Here is a 26,690-nt window from a genome sequence, read left to right as displayed (position 1 = left end):
ACATGGAGGGTGTGCGAGCCGACAATTTTGGGATCCCCAGACGCCGCCGCGATCACGACATGAGGACAAAAGCTCAACGCCACCACGGTCGGCGGGCACTCCACAAAGGCCAACGTTCTGACTGTGGTGGCTATCGCTGCTGGGCTGTTGGTGAAGACCGACACGCGCCACCGTTCGTACCACTGCGCAGCCGCTGCATCCTCTTCTGGCGGCCATGGTTTACAGCGTCGCGCGGGCGCTGCCGCGCTTGCCACGCCGGCCGATGGCGGCGGTACAGAGGATGCGTAGAAGTCCGGCGAGGCCTGTAGGCTGATGTCCGCCAGCTGTACTCGCGCTGCCGCACTGCGTCGCTGAACCCCGGTGAAGGCTACGATGCTGCACTGCTTGTACAGGCTCAGCAACCCCACCCCACCGTACACCGCGCAGCGGCAAACCTCTTGCACCACTGCATTGTGCAGATCCGAGGACCGGGGGCCTGCAGCATCCGCGGAGCGGGTGAACGTGCCCTGAGAGGACGAGGCATCACTCAGGCTGCTCACGAGCGGCTCAGTGCTGTAGATGAGAAACCCATCTTTCGTGCCCACACCAATGTTCCGACCCGACGCTGACCACGTCACACACGTGACCGTGTGAAAGTCATAAGGGGGAGAAGGGGCAGCAGGCGCAATCGCGGCGGCTCCAGCCTTCTTCTTTCCGGGCCCCGGTGCCGCCCGAGCTGTCATGGGGGAGGTTGGCATCGCTGATGTAGGGCTGGGCGAGACAGGTGCCGTGGAGGGCGACAACACGGATCTGGCAGGTGCGCGAGCACTTCGATTACTCTGGAGATAAAAAGAAATACTGCGTGCACCGTGTGCACTCTTGTGTTCGTGTGTGTGGCGGGCGGTGGTGGTGAGGGTGGGGGATGGAGAAGGGAAGACACGGAGGGAGAGACCGGAGCGGAGTCCTGGAAGAGAAACAGAAGAGGCAGCGTAAGGGAGCGTGACAGGCCACAAGCCTAACCGTTCTGCACGTTAAGAGAGGGGTGGCACGTGGGCCAGCCGCCATCACCTCAGCAGAAGTGAGGCGCCGGGAGTCATCGGCAGCATCGCCGGTAGAGCACGCGCTTGACACGGAACACTCTGTATCCACCAATGCTGTATCACAGAAGCAAACAAAAGATGTCACTTGTTGGCCTTTGCTGCATACCACTTCTCGTGTGAGCAAGTTTGCCCGCTTGTGCCACCTGTGACGTGATCACATGCAGACATGCACTCTCTCATCGTCACACACCATTGATCCTCTCATTTGAAGCCACCATTTTCCTGCAGTGCCGTGACGCGCACTAAGCACTTCGGCCGTGCCGCGAAGCATCGCCGGGTAATGTGCGAAGAGGGAACGCCGTCTTGCCCCCCCTCCTCCTCCTCCTCCCCGGATACGCTTTGGTGGCAGGTTTCGAGGAAAGACCCTCGAATCCTCATTGCTGTGTGGCTGATGCGTGCACGCCCTCTGAACGCTTCTTCAGCGAACCCAGAAAGACTGACGGATGTTCTCTTCTCGACGCGACATTCGCCGCACCGCCTCACTGCAGCCTTTGCGCGCCTGCTCATGAACGGTCGCCGCCGCGGATGCCCCAGAGACCACAGATGAAGAGGAGCGGTGACGCGCAACATGTCGCCGCTGAAGCGGGGCTTTCATGAAGGACTGCTCATGGAGCGAGAAGAGCGAAAGGTTGCGGAACCGAGCGTGCTCGGATGCAGGTGACAGGACCCGGACGGCGAAAGGGGCGGCCTCGATCGCTGGGGCATTCGCGCTTGACCTCAGCTGCCGCCGCCAGCTCAACGTGTGCGCATAATAGGCGAGTCGTGTGCTGGTGTCTTCACATAAGCAGCTTAGCAACAGCCACCGAGGCGGCGATATAGATGCCGCTTCCGAGCCCTCTAATACGCTCATGTCTGCGGATGACGCTGGCCGAGCTGGCCGGCACAGCGCTTGCCGGTAGCGAGGGAGATCGCACAAGAGGTCCCACTCTTGGGTAGGCGAAAGGACGCACACGCGCTGCAGCTGATCTGCTGGAAAACCTAGCGTGTCCTCGTGACGTTCTACCGCCTCGCGCTGCAGTTGAAGGAGCTGGTCCACCGACTGCAAAAGCGCTTGGCGTGCCTGTCGCTCCTGGAGGGTAAAGGTGGCTGTTTCATGACCACTGCTGCCCGCACCACTGTTGCCGAGAACACCGGAGCCATCTGCTGCGGATGGACGACAGTACGCGCTCCGCTTCACCACCCACAAGGAAGAGAACGGGATAATAGCCGTCGGCACTGCTGCGGCATCCTGGGCGGCGTCTGTCACACCAGCCGAGGCGCGAATGCCCTCCATCCACAGGCGCACGTGATTGCCACCCAACAATGGTTCTGTCAAAAACCCTGGCGTACACAGTTCCAGGGGTGGCGGGACGGCGTCACGGTCTGGTGCGCTCGCCGGGGCTTCAGCGGAGAAGAGAGAGTCGTGATGCCACCACCAGCGGTATGTCGAAAGCGGCGATGATGATGGCGTTGACGTGGTGACTGTGTGCACCTCTGTCCAGTGGCGTGCAAACAGACTACTCAGTAGCATCGCATCGATGCCCTGCTTTGCATGGCGAACATGTGCTTCTAGCACCTCGGCGTCTTCTGACCCCTCCGTATTCCCTCCCTCGCGAGAGGCAGGCGTGACACGGGCGGGTGCGGAATCGAGCGCGTGCCAGTGCTTGCGTGCTTGAACGTAAAGCGCGAACCAGTCCCCGTACGGAACGTGGGTGATGTCCCGATGCGGACTTGAGAGGATCTGGGCTGAGAATCGCGAAACAAAAGCGTCATGAAGCGATGAAGCCCGGCTCGCGGTGGTGGAAGGCGCCGTAGCAGAGTCACGGCTGACTGACGATGTCGTCGCGTATCGGGCTGAGGAGTGATGGTTTGACGCCCACGTGCCATCGAATAGCTTGCCGCCCCGCACGGCTCGCCATACACTACCTTGCCTCGGGCGGCCCGGCAAACGCCCCCACAAGGCCCCAGAATGCATTAATGGTAACGGAACGCCCGAAGAAAAAGGTAAAAGCAAAGCGGGAACGCCGGGCGGCCACAGGGTGCTGCTGTTGGCCAACGCGCAGTTTCTGCAAAGAGGCAAGAGGGGCTTCGCCGAGCGAAAGGTAAAGAATTCATTGGATTCGAGACACAAGGTCGAAGAGGAGCCGGCAATCGGCTCTGCTGGCGCTCGGACTGGAAGCTTCACGACGCCTGAACACACACGGACGCGTGCGCCTGCATCGACGCCTTTGCTTCACATTAGGGCCGATGCATAAAGTGTGGAGAGGGAACATTTCGTCAATGCAAGTGCCCTCCTCCTCCCTCGCTCGACACACCGGCGAACACTTTGTTCGAAAGAGTCGGGAATCAGCGATTCGGGAGGAGGTCAGTCCCTCGTCAGCGATGGCCGCTAAGTTCCTCTGTTCGATGCACTTTTGGTGCGCCTTTTCCCTTTCTTTTTTTTCCTTTGCCGAGCTGTGCGCCGAGAAGATGGCTGAGCCCTCGACCTACCGGCCATACACTGTGCACACGTAAAGAGGATGCCTGCCATGTCGGGGGTAGGGGGGGGGTAGCGCGACACAGAATTCATGTACACACAGACACGCGCTCACTTACCTGTGTACCCCCTCAAAAAATCAATAGCAGAGGACGATCGGCTGGGTATGTACGTGCGCCTTCGCTGCTCTTGATACTTTCCTTGTGCGGACAAAGTCAGCAAGATGCGTGGGCTTCTGCGCGGTGGGTGTGAAGCAGTGTGGGGAGGAAGAGCGCGCAGGGAATACGGCAGGCCGTTGGAAGAAGAGGACGGAAAGGAGGACTTGCTGCGGTGCAGGGGGGCCTCTTCTGGCTCTTTCCTTCCCCCCGCTCTCTGCCGACCGCTAGGCCGAGTAAAGGTGTGTGTGTGTGTGTGTGTGCCGGTGCCGAATGCTGATGACCACACCTGCGAATGTTTTGGCATCGGATTGTGCCTCAACCGGAACAAGAGAGGCGCATATATATATATATGAGGCAAGCAAGCAAGCCATCAAAGCAGACGGCGCCCAGAATAGAGAATGACCAAAGAGCGCAAAGGCGAGGGGCCGCACCAGCCACAACGAGTGGCGCTTAGGCAACGAGAAAAAGAGAGCCGGGGGAGGGGGTGGGAAGTGTCTCTGAGTTTATGTAACGAGCGAAAAGTACAAAGGATGTGATGCGCCCACTATGGAAAACACACAAGAGCGGGCCAAAGGTGAAAAAGAGGGGCGGGCGCTGAGGGTGGTGGTGGTGGGAGGGGGCGAGACCGGCTCCATGGGACGCTCGTGACCGCTGCCCCTTCTTCCACTTCTTCCTCTACGCAGCCATTGCGTGGTTCGGGTAACCTTCTTACCGCTCCTCTTCCTCAACCTGATCGCCGCTCTAAGGGATACACACGAGCGCTCATAAAGATTGCATAGCCAAGCACCAAAGATACGCCCCACAAAATCAAACTCAGCGTCACGTTGGAAAACTTCTCGATTGCGAACCGTATTCGTCCTCGGAAAAAAAAACTCAGCACAGTCCGCCTCCTCCCTCGTAGCGACTTTCAGGTACTCGAGAGCTTGCAGATGCCACGCTGAGCCGACGCGCGCAGCTCCTCAATGGCCGCCTTGCGGTCGCCGGCCCTGAACACTGAAGTGCCGGCGATTAGTATGTTGGCGCCGACGTCGGCCGCCTGCTCCGCCGTGTCGGGACCAATACCACCATCAACGCCAATGTTGAGATGTGGGTAGTTGCGACGCAGCTCGGCGATGAAGCTCAGTCGCTCCGACATGAAAGACTGGCCACCGAATCCAGGCTCCACAGTCATGACCAGAACCTGATCCACGTACTGTCCCTCAACGAGCTCCTTCAGCTCCTGGGTGAGGTTTGTTGCCGGCTTCACTGCTACACCGACTTGCATCCCGTGAGCGCGGATGAGCTCTGCAACACCCTTGCTGTCACTAGTCGCTTCGATGTGGAAGGTGTAGCCCGACCCACCTGCCTTCGCTACAGCAGGGACCCACTTCTCTGGGTCACTAACCATGCAATGAACGTCCAGAAACACCTTTGGAAAGCGCGTGCGCAGCGAGGAGATGACGCAGGGGCCGATGCTAATGTTCGGCACCATGTGCCCGTCCATCACGTCAACGTGAATCCATTCCGCTGCACCACCTTCCGGCGACACAACACTCGCCACTTCGTCGCCGAGCTTGCAGAAGTCTGCCGCCAGAATGGAAGGGTCAATGATGGCCTCCAGCGGTGCCACTGGTCTCTCGACGGCGTTCAGCCACGTCGACTTATCCTCGTGGTTGTAGCGGTTGAACTCAGTCATAGTGGAAGCAAGCCAACACACCATCAAAAGGGGACGGGGCTTTGTATGTGGCAGTGGAGCAGAGATGGGGGGGATGGAGGGAGGGAGCGGGTATCGATGCAAAGCGCGAAGAAAAAGGGAAATGCGTGCGGTTCAATGACTGACCTTTTTTTTTGGGTGTGGTGGCCGGTCGAGGCAGAGGTCAATCTACAGAGGCTCTGCAACGTGTCCGAGATGCGCACAGGATGAAAGGAATGAAAGAGCGAAAAGGAGAAGTAGATGGATCGAGCGAATTGGAGGAATGGGGGAGTGCACGCAATACTAATCGTAGACGTGAGGCAAGTACACCGTAGGCCTGCCTAGGTGTGTGCGTTGAGGTCCGTTCCCTTTTGCGTATGTGCGTGTGCGCTTCGTGCCGGGCGGTCGGCTTGAACTCTTTTTTTTTCGCCGTCCTGCTTGTGCCTCACAGGTCTCAGAAGAGCTGACATCTGGTGTAGGGCGCGTGGCGGAGGGAGCTGTGAGGTGCGCGAGATGCTGTGTGTGCGTATGTGTGTGTGTATGGGGGTGCAGGATGATCTGAAGAGCACTTTGAAAGCCTCCACATTGAAGCGAAACAACACGCACACACACACATACACACACACATACACACACACGGCTCCATCGTAAAGGGAGCCGCAGGGCGCCTTCCGTTTCCCACTTTTGTCTCGGCATGTTTGCGTTTCGTCCAAAAGCGTTAACGAAGGATAAGAGGTCGAAAGAAGACACGGGAGAGGAGAAGTGGCGCCCAAATCAGTGGGTGCGCGATTATCCACCTGACGCAACACCGCCACGCCACCTCACATCCCAACAGTGTGTGTGTGTGTGATGCGTGCATCCCCCGCCTTCTGCCGCTGCTTTTCCGCCCGCATCCTTTCACAGCAGCAAGAAGCAGAGAAAAATAAAGTAAAAGGAGCACCCCGACAGGTGCCGCGCTTGCGCACATCACTCAGCCACCGTCCGCGCATCAACACAACACTTATGCTCTTCTTTGAAGGCATGAGACGAAAGCAAGACGCAATCAGGCGAACGCCCTTAGCACGCACATAGGGCCCATGGCTGATCGAGCGCTTCCACTGCATACGCATTAAAAAAGGGTAGGGGTGGGGTGGGGGGCTGTATACAGAATGTAACCTTACCCTTTCCGGCGAGCCTCGTGCAGACCCGCAATCGCGGAGCTGCCTTTTGTCGAGACACTGCCATACAAGTACGCAGTAGCGCTTTGGACAATGGTGATCGGGGACGTTCCTTTGAGATATTGTTTAATATCTGCGGGTATCGCCTGTTCGCGTGCACTTGCGCGTCTGCATCGGCCAAGGAAGAAGAGGCGCAGAGCGAAAGAGAAGTCTGCAGTGACGATTTTACTTAATCTTTTCGTTACACTGCGATTGCTATGAACGAACGGGAGCTGCACACGACAAGCGAACAAACAACCCGCCGCCAACACACGCGATGGGGTCTGCTGAAGTCTGCCTTCGCCGCACGCTTGCGGCATTTAACGTTGCGGACGATTAGCAAGTAGGTGAGGGAAGCGACAAATACGTAAATGCGTATGGATAGCGATGGCGCGATGGAAGGTGACGCTGGAAGAATGGTGTGGAAGAGGCAGAGGAGAAAGGGATCTCCTCTGTGTCTCTTGACCGATTCCCCAATTTGCCTTCCACAGCTCTGCCTCGTCCGCTCGAATAAGCGCACACGCCATGGAGAGTTTCGGAGAGGGGAGGGGAAAGACACTCAGTCTTTTTCCAGTTACTCTGAACACACACACACACATACACAAGCGCCGACGAGGCCCGATACATATAAGAGAGCTGGGGAGGGGGTGCAGAGTTTGCTCAAAGACTCAAATATACATCGGCCGCGGAGACAGCATCTACACGTAAGCGGATAGAAGCGAAATCGGGTGAGCACACGATCACACACGCGAAAAAAAAAGGCGGAACCTCAAGACAGTCGGGCGGGATGGAGAAGACCCGTCACGAGCCCACCAGAGACGCGCAGACACGGTTTTCCGTTGGAGAAAACCATGCAAAGTAGGAAAGGGGAACGCTGGACAGACATGCACGGTGACGATGGTGGTGGGGAGCATGCCTGCCATGGTACCTCTACACCCGGTCGACTCTCTTGCGTCTGCCTCCTTGCCACACCATAAGTGCACCATTCCTCCTTTGCCAAGTATTCGTATCCCACCCACGTCTCCCATCAAACGCCCTATTTGTCACTGGCAGAAAACAGAAAAGCGAAATGTGAGCGTCTGCAACGTCTTTTCAGCTTCGCTGAGTAAGCGCCCTCCCCCCACCCCCCCTCATGCAGTGTGTGTGTGTGTGTGCCTGCGGGGCACAGCTGTTTGTCGGCGGCTGCCACGGGGGGGGGCAGAGTATGTGCTTGCCCGCCGAAAGGAAGGGTCCGAGAGAAAGCAGGAGCAGTCAGGGAAAAGTTGACGCAACGCAACGGTGAGCTTTACCGCTCTCGGGTCGCATTCGCGCCTTTTGGTGTGTCCGACACGTTGCTGTTCATGCTGCACAATGAGGGCGATTGACACTCCGGGTGACGGATGCCAGCCTCACTCGGGGCGGTATAATCCTTCTGCAGCACGTGTCTGCTGGAGCTTTGGAAATGGCTGCCGTCTGAACCGCTAATGTCATCGCTGGGTGTTTGGTAGCCGGAGCCACGTCGAACCGCCGGAACAGTGCGCTCGTCTGCTTCGTCGGTGAATCTGCCCGGATAGGCGGCAGTAGTAGCTGCCGGGGACACCTCTCTGGTCGCACTGGCGATTGCTAATGCAGGCGGCGGCATCCCGCTGCTCTTCTGCTGGAAGCGATGGTAAGACGAGGTGCTCTTTTCTTCCTTGACCGAAACCAACTCGCCGTGAGTCGCGTCGGCCGCTGACGACGCCGCGACATCCTTCGCGCGCTCATCGCCTGCACCCTCATCGTCGTTGTCGAAGTTTGCGCCTCCCCACATCGGCTCCGGACGACCAGCGCGCTGGAAAGGCACCAGGGCACTGAACACCGACAGCGACGGCCTCGGCGGCATCAAGCTGTTGCTGCTGCGCTGCAGCTCCTCCAGACAGTCATATAAGCGCTTCTCGACCTCAAGCTCGGACAGTCGCTGCTTTTCGACGAGGGGCTTGTTGCGCTTGTTCTCCAGGTAGCCGCATACGACGGTGATGATGCCGGCCAGGATTGCGCAAAGGACGAGGAGGCTCTGCCACTTACTCATCATGGCAAGCGAGCAGAGCAGCAACAGGCAGAGGACGAACACGTTAAAGCTTTGCGGGCCGAGGAGGCGTCCAACACGATTGCCCACAAATACGCCGGCGAAGCCAAAGACGATCACGTCGATCATCAGCGGGACCATGGCCCAGCTGAAAGAGCCGTTCCAGGCGGCCATGGCAAACCGAACGATGTTACTGGGGATCGACTGGGCGCTGAAGTTGACGCGCACAATGTAATTTGGGGCATCGAAGAGGAGAATAAAAATAATCTGCGGCGGGGCATTCACGCCAGTGAGGGACGCCATGATACCCGCGAGAGACGCCGCCACAGCCGCACCGATTTTCGTGCTCATCTTGATCTTTCCCGTCGCGTCGATGTTGCGGTTAATGCGGACGCGAGTGAAAGTCATGGTGCGCGATGGCGAGATCTTCGACGGCGTCAGTGGCGGCACATTCTCTTCGTTCACGCGCGGCTCCTGCGTCTCGGGCGCCACGAACAACTCGCCGCCGATGGTACTGAGGAAAGCCTCGGTCGTATCCGCCGGAAGGCCAGTTCGCACATCGATCTCGCCGGCTGTAACCCTCTGAGCGATGATTGTGCTACCTGACATATCCACGGCCGAGCTACGCGGCCTACTTGGATCCGGCAGCGAGGCCGTGCCCATACCTCCCGCCCTAAGAGTGCCTTGATCGATGGGGGGAGGGGCGCGCATGACGAAAATGCTGTTGTTCGGCACATTCTGCACAAAGCTGGCGTGCAGGTGTATCATACTTGTCTTGGGGCTTCGCTGCGCCTCCTCTGCCAGAGCGTCGGCTTCTACTACGAGCTTGACGTTTTGCGCTTTCAGCTCCTCCACCTGCCTCTTCTTGCGCCAAGCGCGGTAGACCATGATACCGACATATACGAGCGCAAAAAAGAAGCATGTGAAGCCGAGAAGCTTCTTCAGGGTGTCGGTGTCGAGCCTCGTGTACAGGATAACGCCAACAATCGTAAGGATGGTGCTCGGCACGGCCATCATGATTGTCATCTGCTTCGAGAAGACGCTCTCGTTAAGGCCAAGGTAGACAACGAGCGGGGACATGAAAAGCAGCCGAACGTACATGATGAGCGCCACGGCGCGCACGGGCGAGTCACCCAACGGGGTTCTGTGAAAATCATCGCATAGATTGCAAGCGAGAAGCCACAATACCTGAATTAGAATGGCATCGCCGATACCTGCGACACCCTGTATCACACTGGATCCGAAGTTGAACACCGCCAAAGTAAAGTAAACGAGGAACGTGGTCGTCTCCTCGTTCGCCATTATGACAGGTGCCTGTGTGTAAGGACTGCAATGAGGTAAAGAGATTCGTAGAGGAAAGGAATAAGTGCGACTTCCCTAAGAAGAGAATGCACTGTTGCTCTGTCGGTTCAAGAAGCAAAGAGGTTGGATGCGCGCAAGTGGCGCCGTAGTGAAAGAGACGTCCTTCTTCTGTGCTGATTTACAGATCCAAGAAGAAAGATCACACGCTCTGGCTCCCCACGTTTCCCCTGACTCGGCTGCGCCACTGCAGCGCAATCGAATCAGCTTGGCACGACACGAGCGCAAAGGTCACACAACAACACAGACAAGGAAAGAGAGGGCGCCGAATTCTCAAACGAAGAAGAACTGGGGCGTATGTGTGTATGCGTGTGTGTGGGAGAGAGACGCGCTGTTGCGAATGCAGCTGGCGGCGTATCGAAGTATGCCCACAGTCAGCGGAGCGGAAAGCAAAGAAAAACGTCGGCCACCAATAAAAGGCGCTTCTGAACACCACAAGGCGATTAGAAAGAGGATTACGCAACAGAATGAAAGACCACAGGCGGGACACCCCCTCCTTTGCTTCCGATATAGTGCGCCTGCGTCCCTGCCTGTCTGTTCCCCCGCCTCACTCTTTCTGAGTGTATGCGTGTGTATATGTGTGTGTGGTGATGGGGAAGCGATGAGACGCGTTGGAGACCTTTTTGAGTATCGACGAGAAATGAGAAGGGTAAAAAAACAAAAACAGAGCTTCCCGAACGGCCCCTTTTTTTCGCCGCTCTGCCGGGTCACACGGGGTGACCCCCCCAAAAAAGAAAGAGACCGCAAAGGCAGAGAAGGAGGGAAAAGGGAGAAGTCGTGCAGCTGCTGATGGGTGTGTTATGGCGGCGCGGATAGGACAGCAACAGGATCGGGTGCTTCCTTCGCAGCAGCGGGGAGCGAGTAAGGACCGAAAAAAAAGCTGGACGTTCACAAATCAAAAGAGAGGCAACGGAGATTCTAATATATATATATATGTACCAAAAGGAGCCGCAGCCAACAGAGGAGGAAGGTTACGTGCATGTGTGTGTGTGGGTGTGTAAGTGTGGAAGACAGCAGGTATGAGATCCATGAACAGGAAAGAGGCAGGGGAAGGGAGCTGAGTACTCACACGCGTATATATATATATACGTGCGCCTGCGCACTGACCGAGAGCGGCTGTTCTTCGAATGACAGCATTGCGGCTGCGTCTTTAGTCGCCCTCGAAAATGCAGCGAGCAGCTTGTCTTTTTGTTTCTTTGGATGCCGCTCGACCTTCTTCAACTCGGAGACACGTGCGCGCTCGCCGAGGTGTCGAGGATCATTGCCTTCCATCGGGGTAAGCATTACCGACCCAGCGGAAAGAAGAAAGGGTTTAAAGACTATCCGCCGACACTCTCACACACGAGTGCTTCAGGGCACCACACCATTATGCAACGATGCTAAACAAGGGCAAGTAGCAGGTGCGATTCGGGAGTGAGGTAGCTGTCGCAGCAACTCTTCCAGCACGCCGCCAAGAAGGGCTCGAGCTGGCCCACTGCATCCGCGAGCCGCATTGGCTGCTGCGGCGGTGCCGCGACACCTGCTGTACTGGCCAAGGGGCCCAAGAGCGACTTGGCTTCCTCCAGAGCTGTCAAACGAGCAGAGCTCATCGGCAGCAATGAGAGACTCTCACTCTTCCCGCCTTCGCGAGCCAGCATGGCGGCCAGATGACTCGCCATGTCGCTGGAGGTGGAGGCCAACAGAGCGGCTGTGCCAGGAGTGGAGTGCATCATGAGGGACAGCTTCGCGTCCTTACGCAGCGCGAGGATCGTTTCCTGCAACACATTCCCCATCTTTAGCAGGCAGGCGGCAAAGCCGTAGAGCGCGACGGAGAGCTCTGAGGCGGTGGTAAAGTACGATGATGACGCAGATGTCGACGAGAAGGCTGCAGTACTGCTCGTTGAGAGAGGGCGTTGGGATGCCACGTCTGCGTCACTCTCCTTTTCGAGCTGCGCGATCTTCGATTTGAGCTGCTCCACCTTCTGTGCCCAAGACTGCTGTGTTATGCGGGAGATGACCCTGAGAAGCTCCTCCACGTCTCGCTGGTGCTGAGCAACAAGGTGATGGACCGTGGAGACCGAAGTCGCAGCCAGCACACCCAGCGGAGAAGTCATCACTGGAGAGGTGACGTGCACGCAACTGGGGCCTGCCGTAAGGGCCTCTAGCGGCGTACTTTCTTCTGTGTCTGCATCCATGCAAAGGAAATTTGATGCGTACGGTGCCTTCGCAAAGCACTGCTCGCGCCGACGCGCAGCTCCGACCAGCGTGCCTTTCTGGTTCATGATGTTCGCCAGAGCGGTGAGATGGGTGTAGAGGGTGGAAAGCAGGTTCTGTGCCTCTCGGAATATTTGCACCGCTTCCGACACATGTTTGCCTATCGTCATTGTAGCGGAGGCGTACAGGCGGGCGCGTGGGGAGTGCGCTCGCGTAGGGTTGGCCACGCCACTAGTGTTGCGGTGCGCGGGTAGGTGAGAGGATGTGAGGGAAGTTGGATACAGTATCGTGCCCGAGAAAGAGAGGGAGAGGAGAAGTGCACACATGCATCAGAGAACTTGCCCCTGAACACAAGTCAGGGCAATCGTCTTTGCGAAAAACGCATCACACGAGGGACGCGAGGGCAGCAGCCCGAGAGTCTGCTCAGCGGCACCACTTGGCTCCATGGTATATTCCCTTGCATGCACACTTGGAGAGAAAGTTGCCGAGGGGCAAGCGAAGGGGACGTCACGCAGGCCATGCTGCACCTGCTTGACCCCGAGTATCGCGCGCGCACAGGGATGGGAGCAAACGCGGACGCCCGCGATGGGCGCGAACTTGCCAAGAGGGTAAACAACTTGCCGCGTCACGTGCATTTTACTCTTCACGCCCCGCCCGTGAGGAAAGAAAAACAAGAAGCAAAAGGGAGTGAAATGCGGTGGGAAAGACGCGGGGGGGGGCGTCAAGGGACAGAGAGTGGGGCCCAGAGGTGGGCGGAGGTTGGGTGGAGAGAGGAAGGGATTGATTTGGAGCGAAGCCCCTCCTTCCCCCCTCCCCCCTCCCTATCTAACAGGTAGAACGCGCACATGAGCAGAGGGAAAGGGAAGAGGGCGCACCCCATAGCCTTTTCCCCAACCCCTCTTCCCCCTATGCCTGCACCACCCAGTCATGCACACAGGCACATTTCATAGGAGCATCCATCAGCCGCAGCAATTGGAAGTGGCAGCACGTGCCGATGTGGACGGCAAGGTTTGGCATAGGCCCTCGCTTCCGAAGGCGCAGCGAGCTTGCTGCTTGGAAAGCGGGGGCGGGGGGGGCGGAAGTATACAGCCCCTCTCACGAGACGGTAGTGCCCCTCCCTTCTGGCGCAAATATCACCTCAGGCTGTGAGTTGATGGCTGCGGCAGCTCACCATCCTGAGGCGCCACCGACCGCTTCACCTCTTCCATGCACATATCTCCCCGGCCGCAAGGACGGCGACGCCGTCGCTTCTGCGCCCAAAGCTGCAGCCGCTAGTGCATCCTTTTCAAGTTCTGATGCTGACGGCCCCAAAGGTACCGGTTCATCTCTTTTCCACCGCACGCGTGCGGCAAAACGCTGAAGGAGGGGGCGAAGGCGCCTCCCCCCTTCAGTTCGCGGAAATGAAACTGGGCAGAAAGCAGAAGAGAGTGCCGGGGGGGGAGAGTGCTGCGCAGGAGAACACGACAAACCAGAAGCACAGGCCGCAAAGAAGGTGAGAGCGACGGCACTCGTTACAGATGGAAAGACGAGAGACAGAGGCGGGTGCGAGGGGTGGGCTTCTCACCTGCACGTGAAGACGCCGATGGGCTCCCTCTCTCTTCCTCAACGCCAAGGCGTCGCCTTCAGGTCCGACAAGTCGGGCAGGAACGAAAGAAACACACGCGCAGTGGACAGCAGTCGCACAGCGTTGCTGTATGGACGCCGGTGAAAGTACGCACGCGCCGGCGCTGCGGGTCAGACAACCACGGCTCGATGAAATGGCGAAGCCACAGACTAGTAGCCGCGGCGTGCACGCTCTGTGAGGGTGCGAGGTGAGGAGGGAAGGACTGACTTTACCAGAGGCGGAGCGGTAAAAGAGAAGCTCACACTTTAAGGCAGCACCAAAGGAAGTGCCGAATATGGCAGCCTAAGCATACAACCGAATTGTGAGAGACCGTCCAGAGGCGGGTTGAGTGGGCGAACCACCTAAAGAGAGAGAGAGACTGGGTGCTTGAATGCGGAAGATGCCTACATTTCTCACAGTAAAGCAAACATGGAACATCGGAGAGAGGGCGCTGTAGGTGTACGAGTGCGCTTATGCGTGGAGCGAGGTGGTTGTGGTGAGGAAGCGGTGTACGATGCGCTGCAGTGCTACACCTAAGAGACGGGGGTTCAATGATACGTTCGAGCGGACAACGCGAGAGATGCCCACGCACCTTAATAGCCCCATGCGATGATGGGGATGGAGCACATATTTGCGTCCGCCCACGCGAGGGTGCTTCTCTTATAATGACCGCCTTGGCTGCCATGCCCCCGGCAAAGGAGACCAGTTGATGAGGTGAAATAGGAGTGAAATGGGGGTGGAGAGAAGAGTGGAAAGGTGTCACGCAAGCGCAGCGTCCGAACTGCGTTTATTTCATCAGCGTCACAACGCCTACTCGGTAGCAGCACTAAAACGCGGTTCGCCTCTTGCTCCTTTCACTACATAGAAGAGGGGAGAGGAAGGTAAGGAATGTGATTGCGCGCAAGGGACGCAAGGCAGGGTGCTGATAGTTGTGGTGAAGCTTTGGTATCCCTTCTGTCACTGCAATCCCACCTGGATTCTGGTTGCCCGTTTTGCACACCTGCATGACTCGCTAGCTTAGCGGCGCACACACACACACACACAAACACATACCAACAGCCAAGAAAAAGCAGGAGACGCAACGAGGAGGGTGAGCTGGCAAGAACGATGTAATATGAAAACAGCGAGACCACAGAAAAAAAATCGTGCATCCACACCGACTCACCAGGGCGAGTTGGAACACGAATGCCCAGGCCACAATCTCTGTCTCTCTCTCCCCCAGGTAACACGAGGCAACCAGAGTTGAATGGGTCGAGAGTGGAAGGATAGGAGGGGAGGGAGGGAAGGGCCTTCCACGGATGTATCGTGAAGAAGAACGGCATCGGCTACGTACATCAATGTTACGCAGTGAGCGAGGCGCTCGGCAACAGGCCGGAAAGAGAGAAGCAACAAAGGCCGTCGCGAGGCAGTCTCTCAGCCGGCATCCTTTGCCTTTCCTGACACCGTTCTCCGAAGGAAAGCTTAACTCACCACCTCTAAATGCGCAGAGGCCCGAGTGTTGCCCCTTCCTTTCGCATCGTGGCGTGAATCTTGGGGTGGCGCATGACCGTGTTGTAGTGACGGTACACGGCGCGGTACTCCTTGGCGAGAGCATAGCCATGCTTGCGGTTGCAGCGGTATACCCAGTGGATCGAGAAGGCGACGGCCACATCGGCAATGGACAGGCGCTCGCCGACGAGAAAGGTGCGTATGCTCAGCACCTCCTCCAATCCAGCTAGTACAGCCCTCACCTTGTCGAGGGCGTCCGCTGGCACGTCGCTGGTGGTCTTCTCGTACGCCATGCGGATGTACGGCATGTTCGCCGCGTCAATCTCCGTGCTCGAAAAGTCAATCCACATGTCCACCTGACTCGCCTCGAACGGTGTGCGACCATACGGGTGCAGCGAGCCTTCACTTTGCATGCGCGCCACGTAGCGCAGGATTGCGTTCGCGCCGAAAACGCACACGCCGGAGCCGTCTTCGAGCTCTAGCACCGGGTATTCCCCACACGGATCGCACAAGTTGAAGAACTCAGGGTCGGTGCTGGCTTTGTTCTCGCCACAGGACTCCGCCGTCATCTCCACACCCGCGTAGGCCGCTGCCGCGAGAATCTTCTGCGCCGGCGCGTTGTCAGGGTTCTTTTGGTAGAGCAGATGCATCGTGCAGGCGAGGCAGACGCGCGCGCAGGGGTGCAGATGCGGCTGAAAGGAAGGCGGGAGCGGGATGGGGTCAAATGCGCGGATGAAAAGCGAGCCGAAACGATACGGCCGTGAAGTCGACGACAGAGAATGAGAGGCGGCCACCGGGAGAAAGCGGTGAACGAATGGCAGCGCTGCAACAGCGCCCGTGAGAAACGGCAGAGAGATCGATAAGGGCTGGAAGGGAAAGCGTTGGCATTTGCAAAGAGGCATTGATGTGCACCTAAAAAAGAGAGGGAGACGCCACTCGCGCGCCTGCCGCACACGTGTTCCTCCGCTTCTCGCTCCCGCTGACGTGTGTACACAAGAGGTTTCTGCTGGGAGGCAGGGGCTCACCTGCGCCGCTGCCGCGCGTCAGCCGAAGAAGGGATGAGGAAGGAGAAACAGAGGCCGCAAGGCGGATGACCGGATGAGACGGCAGGCGGCTTCTCCTAGACGATTCGTATTCAGCCATTGTGCTGTCAAAGGGAGGGGGGCGGGCGGGCTTTGGCTGCATGCGTATGTTTGCTGGTGTGCGTGCAATGAATCGGGCACGCTGAAAGGGAGCGCGGAGAACAATATGAATGCGTGGTGACGGGGATGGAACAGAGAAGACTTTACAGAGCACATGGCGGCCCCCGTACCCACTCCTCCCTCCTCTTTTTTTTATGCTTTCCGTCTGCATATGCGCGTATCAGCTCCCCCTCTCTTCCCCGCCAAGTAGTTGGCCTGCCTTTGTCTACGTCAAGCGATATGTGTGTGGTACGGCGATAGCGTCAGCACCCTGTACGGCTTCGGCTGATTCGCAAAAGCAGCGACTCGTAAACTGCGAAACGGACGGCATCGAAAAGAGACGTGCGCTCACCCTTGAGGAGGTGGCGATAAAGAAGGACCAGATGGGTCCTTCTCGCTCGCGTCAGTGATGAGACGGCCCAAGAGCGGTTACCTGCTGGTTGCTGTGACGGAGAAACGGCGAAAGTCAGAGAGGGACTCGAGGAAATGGCGTGCGATCTGCCAAGGCTCGAATTACCACGACACAGAGAGAGAGAATAAAATGTACTGGCGCCTACGCCCCGCAACAAGACGTACGCAGTTGCAAGCCGAGGTCAACGGGCCAACCAGTTCCCTAAAGCGGAGGGGCGCATCTTCCGCATACCCTCCACCGAGGCTGCCTATGGGTAGGAAAGCAGAGGAGAAGGTGTGAAAAAAAAGAAGAAGCGGTACTAGTGGGATGGATGGGAGTCTGTGCAAGCGAGCCGGATGGGCGTGTTTGCGCACATGCGGTCGCGCTCGGGTGCGTTGAAGTCAGATGCAGGTAAAGGAGGGAGGGAGGGGGAGTGAGTAGGGCGGAGAGGGTCCACGAAAAGGGGGTGCAGAAAGGGAGTGAGAGCGCGAGGCGGCTGTGAGTCATGGAGGCGTTGTGCTTTGAAGCGTTCCCCCATTGATGCAAAGAGAGGGGTGGGTGGGAGAGAGGCAGAGTGCCTTGCTGCCATTCTCGATTCCACCTCTCGCGTCTCCCTGAAAGCCTGCACTGGTGCATGTTGCAGGCCAACGTGACGGCTCCCGATTCCAGGCGTACACCCACGTAAGGAGCCGTATGGAATAGCACCTGCGATAGAAAACGGGTTCCAATGCGAGCGCGGCTGTGTGCAATGGTCGCTGAACGTAAGGAGGAGACATAGACACTCACCATTCAGAATGGCAGATGAGGTGGCGGTGGGGGATACGGTACCCCGAGTACAAGCCGAAAGAGGTGATGGACGCGAGAGAGGGAGAACAGCAACAGCGACAACAACAGCACTAGCGGCCCAACATCAACATCGCCTTGGGAAACAAGAGGAGGAGGAAGAGGAGGAAAACCGCTGATCAGAAGTGCGCCAAAGCGAACGAAACGCCACGAGGGCATGGCCCCACGTGCGTGTGCACCAATTATGCGAGAGAAGTCCGTTTCGGGAAGGGAACGAGGGGAGGGGAGGACAAAGAGACTAAAGGTAACTAAGGAGGGGAGTGGTGGTGGTGGGTGGGTGGGGGGCATCGCGACAGGTTGCAGGTAGACCGAAAATGCCAAACTCTGGAGAGAAAAAGAGAGGGAGGGGGAGTGAAAGGTGCGCGCTTGAAATACCCCTGACGTGGCATCGTTTCTCCGGACTCTTTTTCGTGGAGCGCTACACACACACACACACACATACGCATACACACGTACACATACACACATGCATGCATGCTTGCAGCGCACGCCAGCCAGCAAGTTGACAGACCCTCAAAGACCCAGAGGGCTTTCGCTGCGCTTCTGCCCCTCGGTACGCGAGTGCATGGCTCCTTCTGCATGGTGTGCCAAAATGCTCTTGCAGCTGTGTCCCGGTCTCTCATATTAGCCCCCTCCCCTCCCCCTCTCTTTCCGTCTATGCATCGCTAACGCCAAGTCGCTGAAGGCAGCGATGGTGTTGGTGCGTTCACAAGTGGTGTGGCTCATTGGCGCTACACAAAGTCGAAGGCTGAGTCCTGGATGGGGGGACGACGCATCGATGCATGACCAACTGAAACACCAAGCGACGTCAGCAACAGCCAGAAGATGACAGAGCTACCACTGGTGATGTAGAAGCCGACGACGCCGAATGCTATGAGCATGAGGTACAGCTGCGATACGGTGAAGGGGCGGCTCGCGATGTACACCATTTGCTCTTCTTCCGAGGCACCTTGGGCGGCGAGGGCGGCCACGATGGCCGAGCGGCTTCGGATGAAGAGGTACCACATGACCAACAGCACGGCATAGATGGCGAATGGAAGATTGATGAGAAGGATGTAAGAGGAGCACGCAAGCGAAAGCACCAGGTAGTTAGCGTAGAAGTAGGGGAGGTTGCGGTTCAGCCGGTTCACCGTGTCCGTCACCCCGGAAGGCGAGCAGAAGAACGTGGTATCGAAGAACTCTGACCACGGACGGAGGGCCGTGAAGTTGCGCATCACATGTTGACGACTCACGTGGAACAGCTGCTGTACCTTGGCAGCGAGGGGAATATCCGACACAAAGATGGACACATAACTGGGCAACGGCTCGTCATTTCCAGGGTACGCGAGAGGGACGCTGTGAGTAGCAGCGGCGTCGGTGGACCCGTCCGCGATGGCACTGGGAATCGAGCCCTCCACAAAAGTCATCTTCTCGATCATGACTACCTTATCGGCTTCGCGGCCACTCATCATATTAAATGAAATGTGGCTTCCTAAGAAATTGGGCGGCGTGCGTGTGAATGAGGTGGGAGGGCTGGGAGGCAGGAGCCAAAACCCGTAGGCGTATATATATATATGCGTGTGTGTGCGCAGCTGCGAGTAGGAGAGGCTCTCAGTATCAAAGAGAAAAGGTTCAGGAGAGGCGTAAGAAGTCAGCGACCAACAGGAAGGGGCATGAGAGATGATATGCGCACGTGCTGGGGGGATGAACACTTTTGCTCCTTTCCAGCGTGAGAGGATGAAAGGGGGTGGAGGCGGCCAGACGGTAAGAGCGTTATGCCAAGGCTATGGACAAGCCAGCACATGAGCCTCCGGCGATCCGAGTCGTATGCAGCGTGCGTGTGTGCGGTTGCGCCGCTTACACCGAGGACACGCCAACAGGAATAGAAAGCTTCTCTTATGCAAGAGCATACACAGGCGTATTTGCGTTGGGTACGGACGGCAGTGCGAGGTTACTCCTTCTTCGCAATCGCCTCCTCACCATTGGTGGACGTGAAGGGAGAGGAATGGGCTGCACTTCTTTGGAAGGCACGGAGGGTAAGCAGACAGAAGGGGATCATGAGGTGTCGCTGGGCTGTTTCCCACACGCAATGTGAGCAGTACGCCGCTGCATGACAAGTGCTACGAAGGCATGGCTTCCACTTCAGGGTGAAAGAAGACTCTGTCGCCCCCTTCTTGATGCCATGAGAGACGCCCACAGCGCCGAAAGACAGCACAGGCCTCACCCACCTCTTTTTGCTTTGCCATTTCAGCGAGGACAATCCTCTGCGATACAGAGCACCCAAGTCCGACTTCACTGGGCCTCCCTCCCCCCGGCCTGTGACACACCCCATCGACTCGTGCAAAACAACCGCGCCGACACCCCTCGCAGCAGTGCGCCGGCCCCGCCATCCGAGCACGCCACCCTGCCCCAAAGCCCTACCCGCCCCGCACACCGCCCCCCACCACCACCATGCAGGCCGCCACGTGCCTGCATCCGCATCGGGGTGGTGCGCAGGGGGGCGCCCCACACCAGCAGGCGGTGCCAGGGCCGGGCGAGGTGCACCCGTGTGACGCCGACACTCCGCCCACCAAGCGCATGGCACGAAGCCTGCGCACCGCCGCACCTTGCGGCGACGCAGCGCTACACAGAGCCTGGCCGCCGGCATCCGTGGCGCTGCACCGCTGGCCACCCCTCTTCCCACGTTGCGGGTGCTCGGCCCCAGGTCGGCACCTCCAGAAGCGGCTCGGCGTTTGGCAGAGGATAAGGAGGGGGAGGCTGCCAGGCCTCTCGACAGAGCGCGTCCGCCGGACTGGGATGCTGCCCTCGCGGAGGCGTCGCCCCTTTGTCATCATGAGGTGTTTGCGTGCAAGCGGGTAAAAGCGCCGAACGGGAGCGGCGCGTGGAGGAAGTGAACCTCTGAGCGATACGTGTACAGCGGCAACCGACAGCCTAAGCAGAAAATACAGAAGGGAACATGAACGAGAGAGAGGGAGGGAGGGAGGAGGAAAGGCGAGCCGGAACTTTGCAGAGCGAAGTCAAGGGCCGGCAGCCGTTGATGTCTACGCCTCACCGAAGCTTTGACACTAATACATGCACAATTCCACAGAATATAACTGCAGCGCTTCACAGTGACGATCATCCGCCCCCCTTCCCCTACGATAGCCTTGCGCATGTGTGCCCATACATAGGAAATCGAAAAGGTACAGCAGCATCATCACATAAAATAAAACAGGAGAGAGAGGGAAGGAGGAGGAGGGGGAGAGGCGAACAAGAAAAACGGGGGCCGTACCACAGCCTCCTCTGGCCACGGGCAACAGAACGCAGAAAACGTTTGAGCGAGTTCTATGGGGGAGGAGTACACGCACGAACACACCAGTCCGCGTAGACAGCTTTCAACGAGAGGTATACCTTCATGGAGCTGCGCTACAGACCTCCCCTCCTCAGCTAGGCCGCCTCTTCTGCGGGCCCATTTTTTTATATCCTTCATTCTTCGACGCCTCCACGGCCTTCTCCCCCTCCTCACCATTCTCATCTCTCCACACATCGACCATCATACGTGCCATAGCGAGTGTGACAGTCGGAGAGCGACACGCATACGGAAGGAGCGCGGCGCACAACTACACTTTCTGTGCAGCGTAGAGCGAAGGCCAAAGAGAGGAAATACACGAGCGCGAATGCGACAGCCGCTACTAAAAGAGTCAGCGCACCTCTAATACATTTGTAAAGCAGACAGCAACTGCTATAACGGGGCACGCCCATCGCGCAAGCGCAGCACAGTGGCGCTATCGGGTGAGAAGCCGGCACGCAGCTTCTTCCTCCCTTCCACAGCCGAGAACAACTGCTGTTGCCGCCCGGAGAATCATCTCCATCATCAGTGTTTTTCCTTTGCCTCGCGCTTTGCGAGGACCTGCGCCAGCCGCCTTCGCTCCAGCTCCACCGCGCGCCGGTTTTCTGCCTCCTCGTCGTCGCACGCGTCACCCTCCAGATAGGCGAGCACCAGAATAACTAGGCAAATAGCGTACTGCCCTAGCTTCGGCCGGCACTTCTCCAGGTCCTCATCGTCGAAGTACGTGGGCTTGCGCATTAGCGCATGGGGGACAATTACACAGAAGTTCAGCAGGAGCACCCACATCAATGTGCGCAGTCCATCGAAAAACACAAACAACACAGCTAGGGCCAAGAGGAGCAGGTGGCCCAGCTTGCGGTACCCAATCGATCGACCCAGCACCACCACACCGTCGCCGTACACGGATGTGCTCTTCTTGCGCATTCGGATCGAGTGGATCATCACCAAAGTGAGGAAGGTAACAATGCAGAAGGGCGTGTTGTACAGAAAAAGAAGCGGCATTGTGACGGCGTAAAATATTTCAAGATAGTTGGAGAAGTAGTACGGGACGTTGAGGTTGAGTCGCACAGCAATCTCCTTCGCCTTGCGCGGCAGCTCCATCTTCTCCATGTCAGCGAAGTCCGTCATCCACGGCAGCCGGTCCTCCTCAATTTTCTTGTAGACATAGCGCAAAAGCCACAGATAGCAGTCGATTTCGTTTCGGATGGAAAGAGAGCTCACCTTGGAGCTACTGAAGTAGGACACAGGTGCGCTCTTCGGCAAGCCTGCTGCTCGCTGGGTATAAAGGCTAGCGCTGTTGCCATGGATGCTGAGCCGAGGACGGTGATGCTGAAACGCGGGCAGTGCCACGCTGACGCGGCGCTCGACAGGGTTTTCGCTGTCTTCACTTTCATCTTCGCTGTAGAGGTCGCTGTCGCTGCCGCCGCTGACACTACCGCTGTGACTGCCTCGGTATTTCCCGAGCGTGGCCACAGAGGCGTCAGACTGACTCGCGTAATCGATTTGAGAGCTTCTGGGGGATACGGGCGGCATCCCCATAACCTTCGTTGATTCTCGCTGCTGCGCCGCTGTGCTACTCGCCTCTTGGAGGCTGCCGACTGGCAGAAGCGAGTTCAAGGCGCTAGGCAAGGGTATGCTGCCACAGGCGGCATCGACAACCTTTGCTGCCCCCTTTGTCGCTCTCTCGCAGGCAGTTCCCTTTTGGATCACGGGCAGCGTTGTATGTCTTCTCGCAGATGCAGGGGGAGGGGGGGGTGGAGGGGACGTGAAACGGGCACCGGCACCGCCTGGTGTGGGCGCAAGAACGCTCCTCTTGCGGTTCCCCACCCCTTCACGAGGCAAAGGGGGTAAACACGCCGGAAGGCAAAGGCTGAGAAGCACACAGGTAAGCGGAAAAAATCGCGGGCTCACGTGCGTGCAGAAAGAGTCGATCGAGGCGCAAAGCGAGGCAGAGACTGAGGAAGGCGTTGTGGGCAGAGGCGATGCGGAGAGGATCGGCGGAGGACAACAACACAGAGGGAGAGAAAGAGATTTGGCATGGACGAAGCAGATGGCCATATCGCATCGGTGTTGATTGCAGCCGTTGAGCACAAGAGAGGAAGTGGGGTAGGGGCGCTTCCGCTTTTGGCCATCAGTCTGCATTCGTGCGTAGATGTGTGCGTGTGTGCTTGCTACGGACGCAGAGAGCGTGGACAGCCACAGATCGAAGCACACGCCAGCGGCGTCAAGGCGCACGTCGCTGCACCACCGCCACCTCCACGAATGCGGCGTCCTTCTCGCTAGACGCGCCTCACCGTGAAAACGCTCGGTCGGGCGGAAGAAGAGGAAAAAGATGAGGCTGCGGGCACTCCCTCGGATGGCAGAGACTCGTGGGAGCAGCGGAATCAGCGCCGCCCGCCTTGACTCCAACAGTCACGGCTTCCAATCCTGCACCTGCCGGCGGAGGCGGGCCAGTACGGGCAAGGGCATCCACTGCTCCGCGTGTTCTTGGGTTAGGACCGCGCATGCGCTCTTCATGGCACTAACGCGCTCCCGAGCGGGGGCCGGGTAGGAGTCCTCGCAACGAGTGCCCCGGCTACGCTGGCTGTCGTGTGTGCCATCGCGCTCCCGGCCGGCGAGGTCGGAGGCGGACTGCGCGGAGTTCCGAGCGTTGGGGTGCGTCTGACAAAACTCGTTGAAGAGTTGCACCGCAGCGTTCCACTGCCCCGCCTGCCGAAGCACCCGCAACTGGAAAAGAAGGAGAAGGGCCGGATCATGCGATGGCGCCACTGCGTCACGGAAGGCATCCAGAGCTCTCTGCCAGTCTCCAGTGAAACGAGCAGTGGAGCTGCCGCGTGTCCCTTTCTCCGTGGAGGATGAGCCTGCTCGCTGCATCTCAGCGGTGACTTCTCCCTCTATCGCGGTGGTGTGGCGCAAGACACACGAGGCGACGTAGCTGCTGAGCTTCGCGTGCCGTAGAAGCGGGTAGCGCAGAGCAAACTGTTCTTGCCGTAGACGCTCCCACCAGAGCAGCACCGCGGAGTACGCGCCAGCGTCACGCAGCGTCATCACCAGTGGCACAGCTGCCGACGGTGTCATTGCAGCGCGTGCCTCAGTGTCAAGGAGAAGCGCAGCCGCAAAGTCGCTGCGCCGCAGCCGGTGACACGCCTCCGCCACAGCCTTAATGACGGTACTGTCGGCGCGCAGCACCTTTGCTGTGGCACGTGAAGGTTGTGTAAGCGCCAGTGATTGTGAAGCGCTTTGCGCGCTGTCGTCGCACGGTTGCAGCAACAGGAACGTGCGAAGCAGTCGAGCTACCTCGCCTCCCCGATGGTGCTCGAGAAGGTGCCGCAGAAGGGCGGTGAAGAGGTGCCCGGTGACGCACTCCGACGGAATTCGTTGCAGAAGGTTGAGCGAGGTCACCCAGGCATTAGCGGCTCGACTGCTGCCGGCCAAAAGCGTTGTAAGCTCTTCCACTGCACGCTGTTGATCTGAGGCGGTTCGCGTACACGACGAATCCACGCCTAAATCGGGGACTCTTCCATTGCTTAGCTCTTTTGAAGGCGCCTTCGGTTCGAACATGCGTGTCTCCGAGACACCGCGCAGAGCCTCGGCCGATAGCTTCGTCAGCCTCTGCATGGCGACTTCGGTTTGCTCCAACGTCGCTACCCCAGTGGGGGAACGGCGTCGGGGAAGTTCAGCGCGGCACCATCGCAGGAGGTCCTCGACGCATGCGGCTCCACTCTTTGACTCGAGAGAGGAGGCTTCTACAGGGGTAAGGAGCGGCTTCGTGCAGTCTCCCCCTGCCACCTCTTCCAATGGCGTTCCGCACTGTCCACAGAGCTCAGCCGCGCCGTCCAACGCGAAAAGCGCCTCCTCGACCAGGCCGAGTGCACACTCAAAGGACAGATCTTCCGCACTCGCATTCACATCACGCGCAGACGCAGTCGCTCGCGTGTCCACCGCAGCGTCCTCTATGGCTGCTGCCGAGCTGGTACTGCAGCAGGCCTCCAGGACATGCTGGTATGCCCGAACGCGCGCTGCGAGATAGGCAGACGAGTACTGTTTTTGCCCGTGAGCGGCGAATGGCAATGGTGCATTACGCAGGACTGCGAGTGCTGCCATCCACTCCCCCTTCCTGGAGAGGGTGCTGGAGAGACGGAAGAGGTTGAAGGCTGCCTCCGCCGCCAATGACCATCCGGCACCGCTGCTGCTGCGCGGAGCGGCTTGGGGAAGCTGTAGAGCACTGAGGGCTACCTGCCACTCCCCCTTCGATACGCTTGCCTCGATGAAGAGAGTGATCACATCGCGCATGGAGCAGGTGACGAGAAGCTTGCGTAGACTTCACGGTCGAGTGATGAGGAAACGGAGGTGAGGATTACGCGAGGCAGCGACTGTGAGAGATGGTTGTCCCGTAATGAATGTGGCGCGTGCGCGACTGCGTGTGTGTGTGTGTGCTGTAGTAGGGATGAATGACGTGATGGAGGGAGAGGTGAAATGCACCAAGCATTCCAGGCCAGTAATGATGGGGAGGCGTATGCGCCAAAAGAGCCGAGGCATTGCATGCGCCACAGAAGAGGGCACGCGTGCGTGGTGGTCATGAGAGGGAGTAAGACACACGCACACAATGATACATAGATACCTCACAACAGGGTTGCGTCTGCACCCACGTAAAAGGTGCCAGAGCCCCCCCTCACCCGGCACCAAACACTGCTGCAGTCCTCCTTTCCACGAGTGACCTATGCTTCGTGATGGAAAGCGTGCGTGCGTGTGTGTGTGTGTGAGGGGAGGAGGGCAGAAGCTTGCCATGGACTTTTTTCCTCATCTATGCGTGCAAAGGGTACTTCCAGGAGATAAGTCGATGCGCTTCCCCCCCTCCTCTCCCCTCCCCCCATACCTCATCATGGAGAGTGCAGAAGTTCCGAGTACTCGTGCTGATGTGTGCGCACCTGTACCGAAGACAGGAACAGAAAAAAGGGAGGCGAAGACTTTTTCATAGCCCGCACACGTCGACCCATATCTTTGCTTCGGACAGTAATGCGCCCTTGCAGAGTTGACATGCATCTGCCGCTTGTTTTGACCGCCTGCTGACTCCTTCGCTCTCGCTTTCTCAGAGAAGACAACGGAGAAGTCGCGTAGGCACAACGCAGCACCTTGCGCCTCCAGAGAGTCACTGCTGTTGCTGCTGCTCTCGCAGATGCAGATGCGCACGCAAGCAGAGCCTGACATCAGCAATCAAATCATCCCCGAGGAGGCGCATAAGCCAATAAGAAAGTCGTGTGTGTAAATATATAAATCTCACGTGCAGGCAGACAGGGCGCGGCACAAACATACAAATCGACACCGAAGCTGAAGAGGGTGGTGGTGGCGGGGGAGGGGGCAGCGAAGAAACCAAACAGACATGTATCTGCGGGAGAGAGCATTATACATGCATCCCTGCACGCCTTGCAGCCCCGTCACTCATGATCATGATACTCGTGGGTAGGCTTCTATGTCCCTTGCCTCCATGCCATCGTGCACGCGGGCGAAGAAGCGCAACAGAGAAGCTCGAAGGAGCAATAGCAAAGACAAAACTGGGGTTTCCCGAAGACACTCGCGCCCTCATCGCGCCTCTCAGTGACGGCCTCACGTACAGCACTCTTTTCCATGCTTGACGCACTTGGTATTGTAAGACACGCATACCGGCATTCATCCTCAAGCGCAGCACACATCTCCTGCAGGTTGAGAGAGAGAGAAAGGAAA

The 26,690-nt window shown here is 58.1% G+C and overlaps 8 protein-coding genes across 8 annotated transcripts; all 8 read right to left on the bottom strand.

The window, feature by feature from the left end:
• Window positions 1-1,497: 1,497 nt before the first annotated feature.
• On the bottom strand, window positions 1,498-3,033 carry LSCM1_02659 (uncharacterized protein; the record flags this gene model as incomplete). Its single annotated transcript, XM_067320237.1, has 1 exon — window positions 1,498-3,033. One exon carries the CDS (start codon window positions 3,031-3,033, stop codon window positions 1,498-1,500), a length of 1,536 nt encoding a protein of 511 aa, XP_067175612.1.
• Window positions 3,034-4,599: 1,566 nt separating this feature from the next.
• Window positions 4,600-5,367, bottom strand: LSCM1_02658 (uncharacterized protein; the record flags this gene model as incomplete). The annotated part of the gene is made up of 1 exon (XM_067320236.1): window positions 4,600-5,367. One exon carries the CDS (start codon window positions 5,365-5,367, stop codon window positions 4,600-4,602), a length of 768 nt encoding a protein of 255 aa, XP_067175611.1.
• A 2,478-nt stretch (window positions 5,368-7,845) lies between these two features.
• LSCM1_02657 (uncharacterized protein) lies at window positions 7,846-9,906 on the bottom strand (the record flags this gene model as incomplete). The annotated part of the gene is made up of 1 exon (XM_067320235.1): window positions 7,846-9,906. The coding sequence occupies one exon, from the start codon at window positions 9,904-9,906 to the stop codon at window positions 7,846-7,848; it is 2,061 nt and encodes a 686-aa protein (XP_067175610.1).
• Window positions 9,907-11,342: 1,436 nt separating this feature from the next.
• LSCM1_02656 (uncharacterized protein) lies at window positions 11,343-12,326 on the bottom strand (the record flags this gene model as incomplete). The annotated part of the gene is made up of 1 exon (XM_067320234.1): window positions 11,343-12,326. One exon carries the CDS (start codon window positions 12,324-12,326, stop codon window positions 11,343-11,345), a length of 984 nt encoding a protein of 327 aa, XP_067175609.1.
• A 2,908-nt stretch (window positions 12,327-15,234) lies between these two features.
• LSCM1_02655 (uncharacterized protein) lies at window positions 15,235-15,897 on the bottom strand (the record flags this gene model as incomplete). Its single annotated transcript, XM_067320233.1, has 1 exon — window positions 15,235-15,897. One exon carries the CDS (start codon window positions 15,895-15,897, stop codon window positions 15,235-15,237), a length of 663 nt encoding a protein of 220 aa, XP_067175608.1.
• Window positions 15,898-18,393: 2,496 nt separating this feature from the next.
• On the bottom strand, window positions 18,394-19,113 carry LSCM1_02654 (uncharacterized protein; the record flags this gene model as incomplete). Its single annotated transcript, XM_067320232.1, has 1 exon — window positions 18,394-19,113. The coding sequence occupies one exon, from the start codon at window positions 19,111-19,113 to the stop codon at window positions 18,394-18,396; it is 720 nt and encodes a 239-aa protein (XP_067175607.1).
• A 2,381-nt stretch (window positions 19,114-21,494) lies between these two features.
• Window positions 21,495-22,508, bottom strand: LSCM1_02653 (uncharacterized protein; the record flags this gene model as incomplete). The annotated part of the gene is made up of 1 exon (XM_067320231.1): window positions 21,495-22,508. One exon carries the CDS (start codon window positions 22,506-22,508, stop codon window positions 21,495-21,497), a length of 1,014 nt encoding a protein of 337 aa, XP_067175606.1.
• An 873-nt stretch (window positions 22,509-23,381) lies between these two features.
• On the bottom strand, window positions 23,382-25,262 carry LSCM1_02652 (uncharacterized protein; the record flags this gene model as incomplete). The annotated part of the gene is made up of 1 exon (XM_067320230.1): window positions 23,382-25,262. One exon carries the CDS (start codon window positions 25,260-25,262, stop codon window positions 23,382-23,384), a length of 1,881 nt encoding a protein of 626 aa, XP_067175605.1.
• Between the last annotated feature and the right edge of the window lie 1,428 nt (window positions 25,263-26,690).

Source organism: Leishmania martiniquensis, chromosome 33, assembly GCF_017916325.1.
Source record: "Leishmania martiniquensis isolate LSCM1 chromosome 33, whole genome shotgun sequence".
In the NCBI taxonomy this organism is placed as follows: Eukaryota; Euglenozoa; class Kinetoplastea; order Trypanosomatida; family Trypanosomatidae; genus Leishmania; species Leishmania martiniquensis.
Note: the sequence above shows the minus strand (reverse complement) of the source record. Positions and strands in the feature narration are given on the sequence as shown.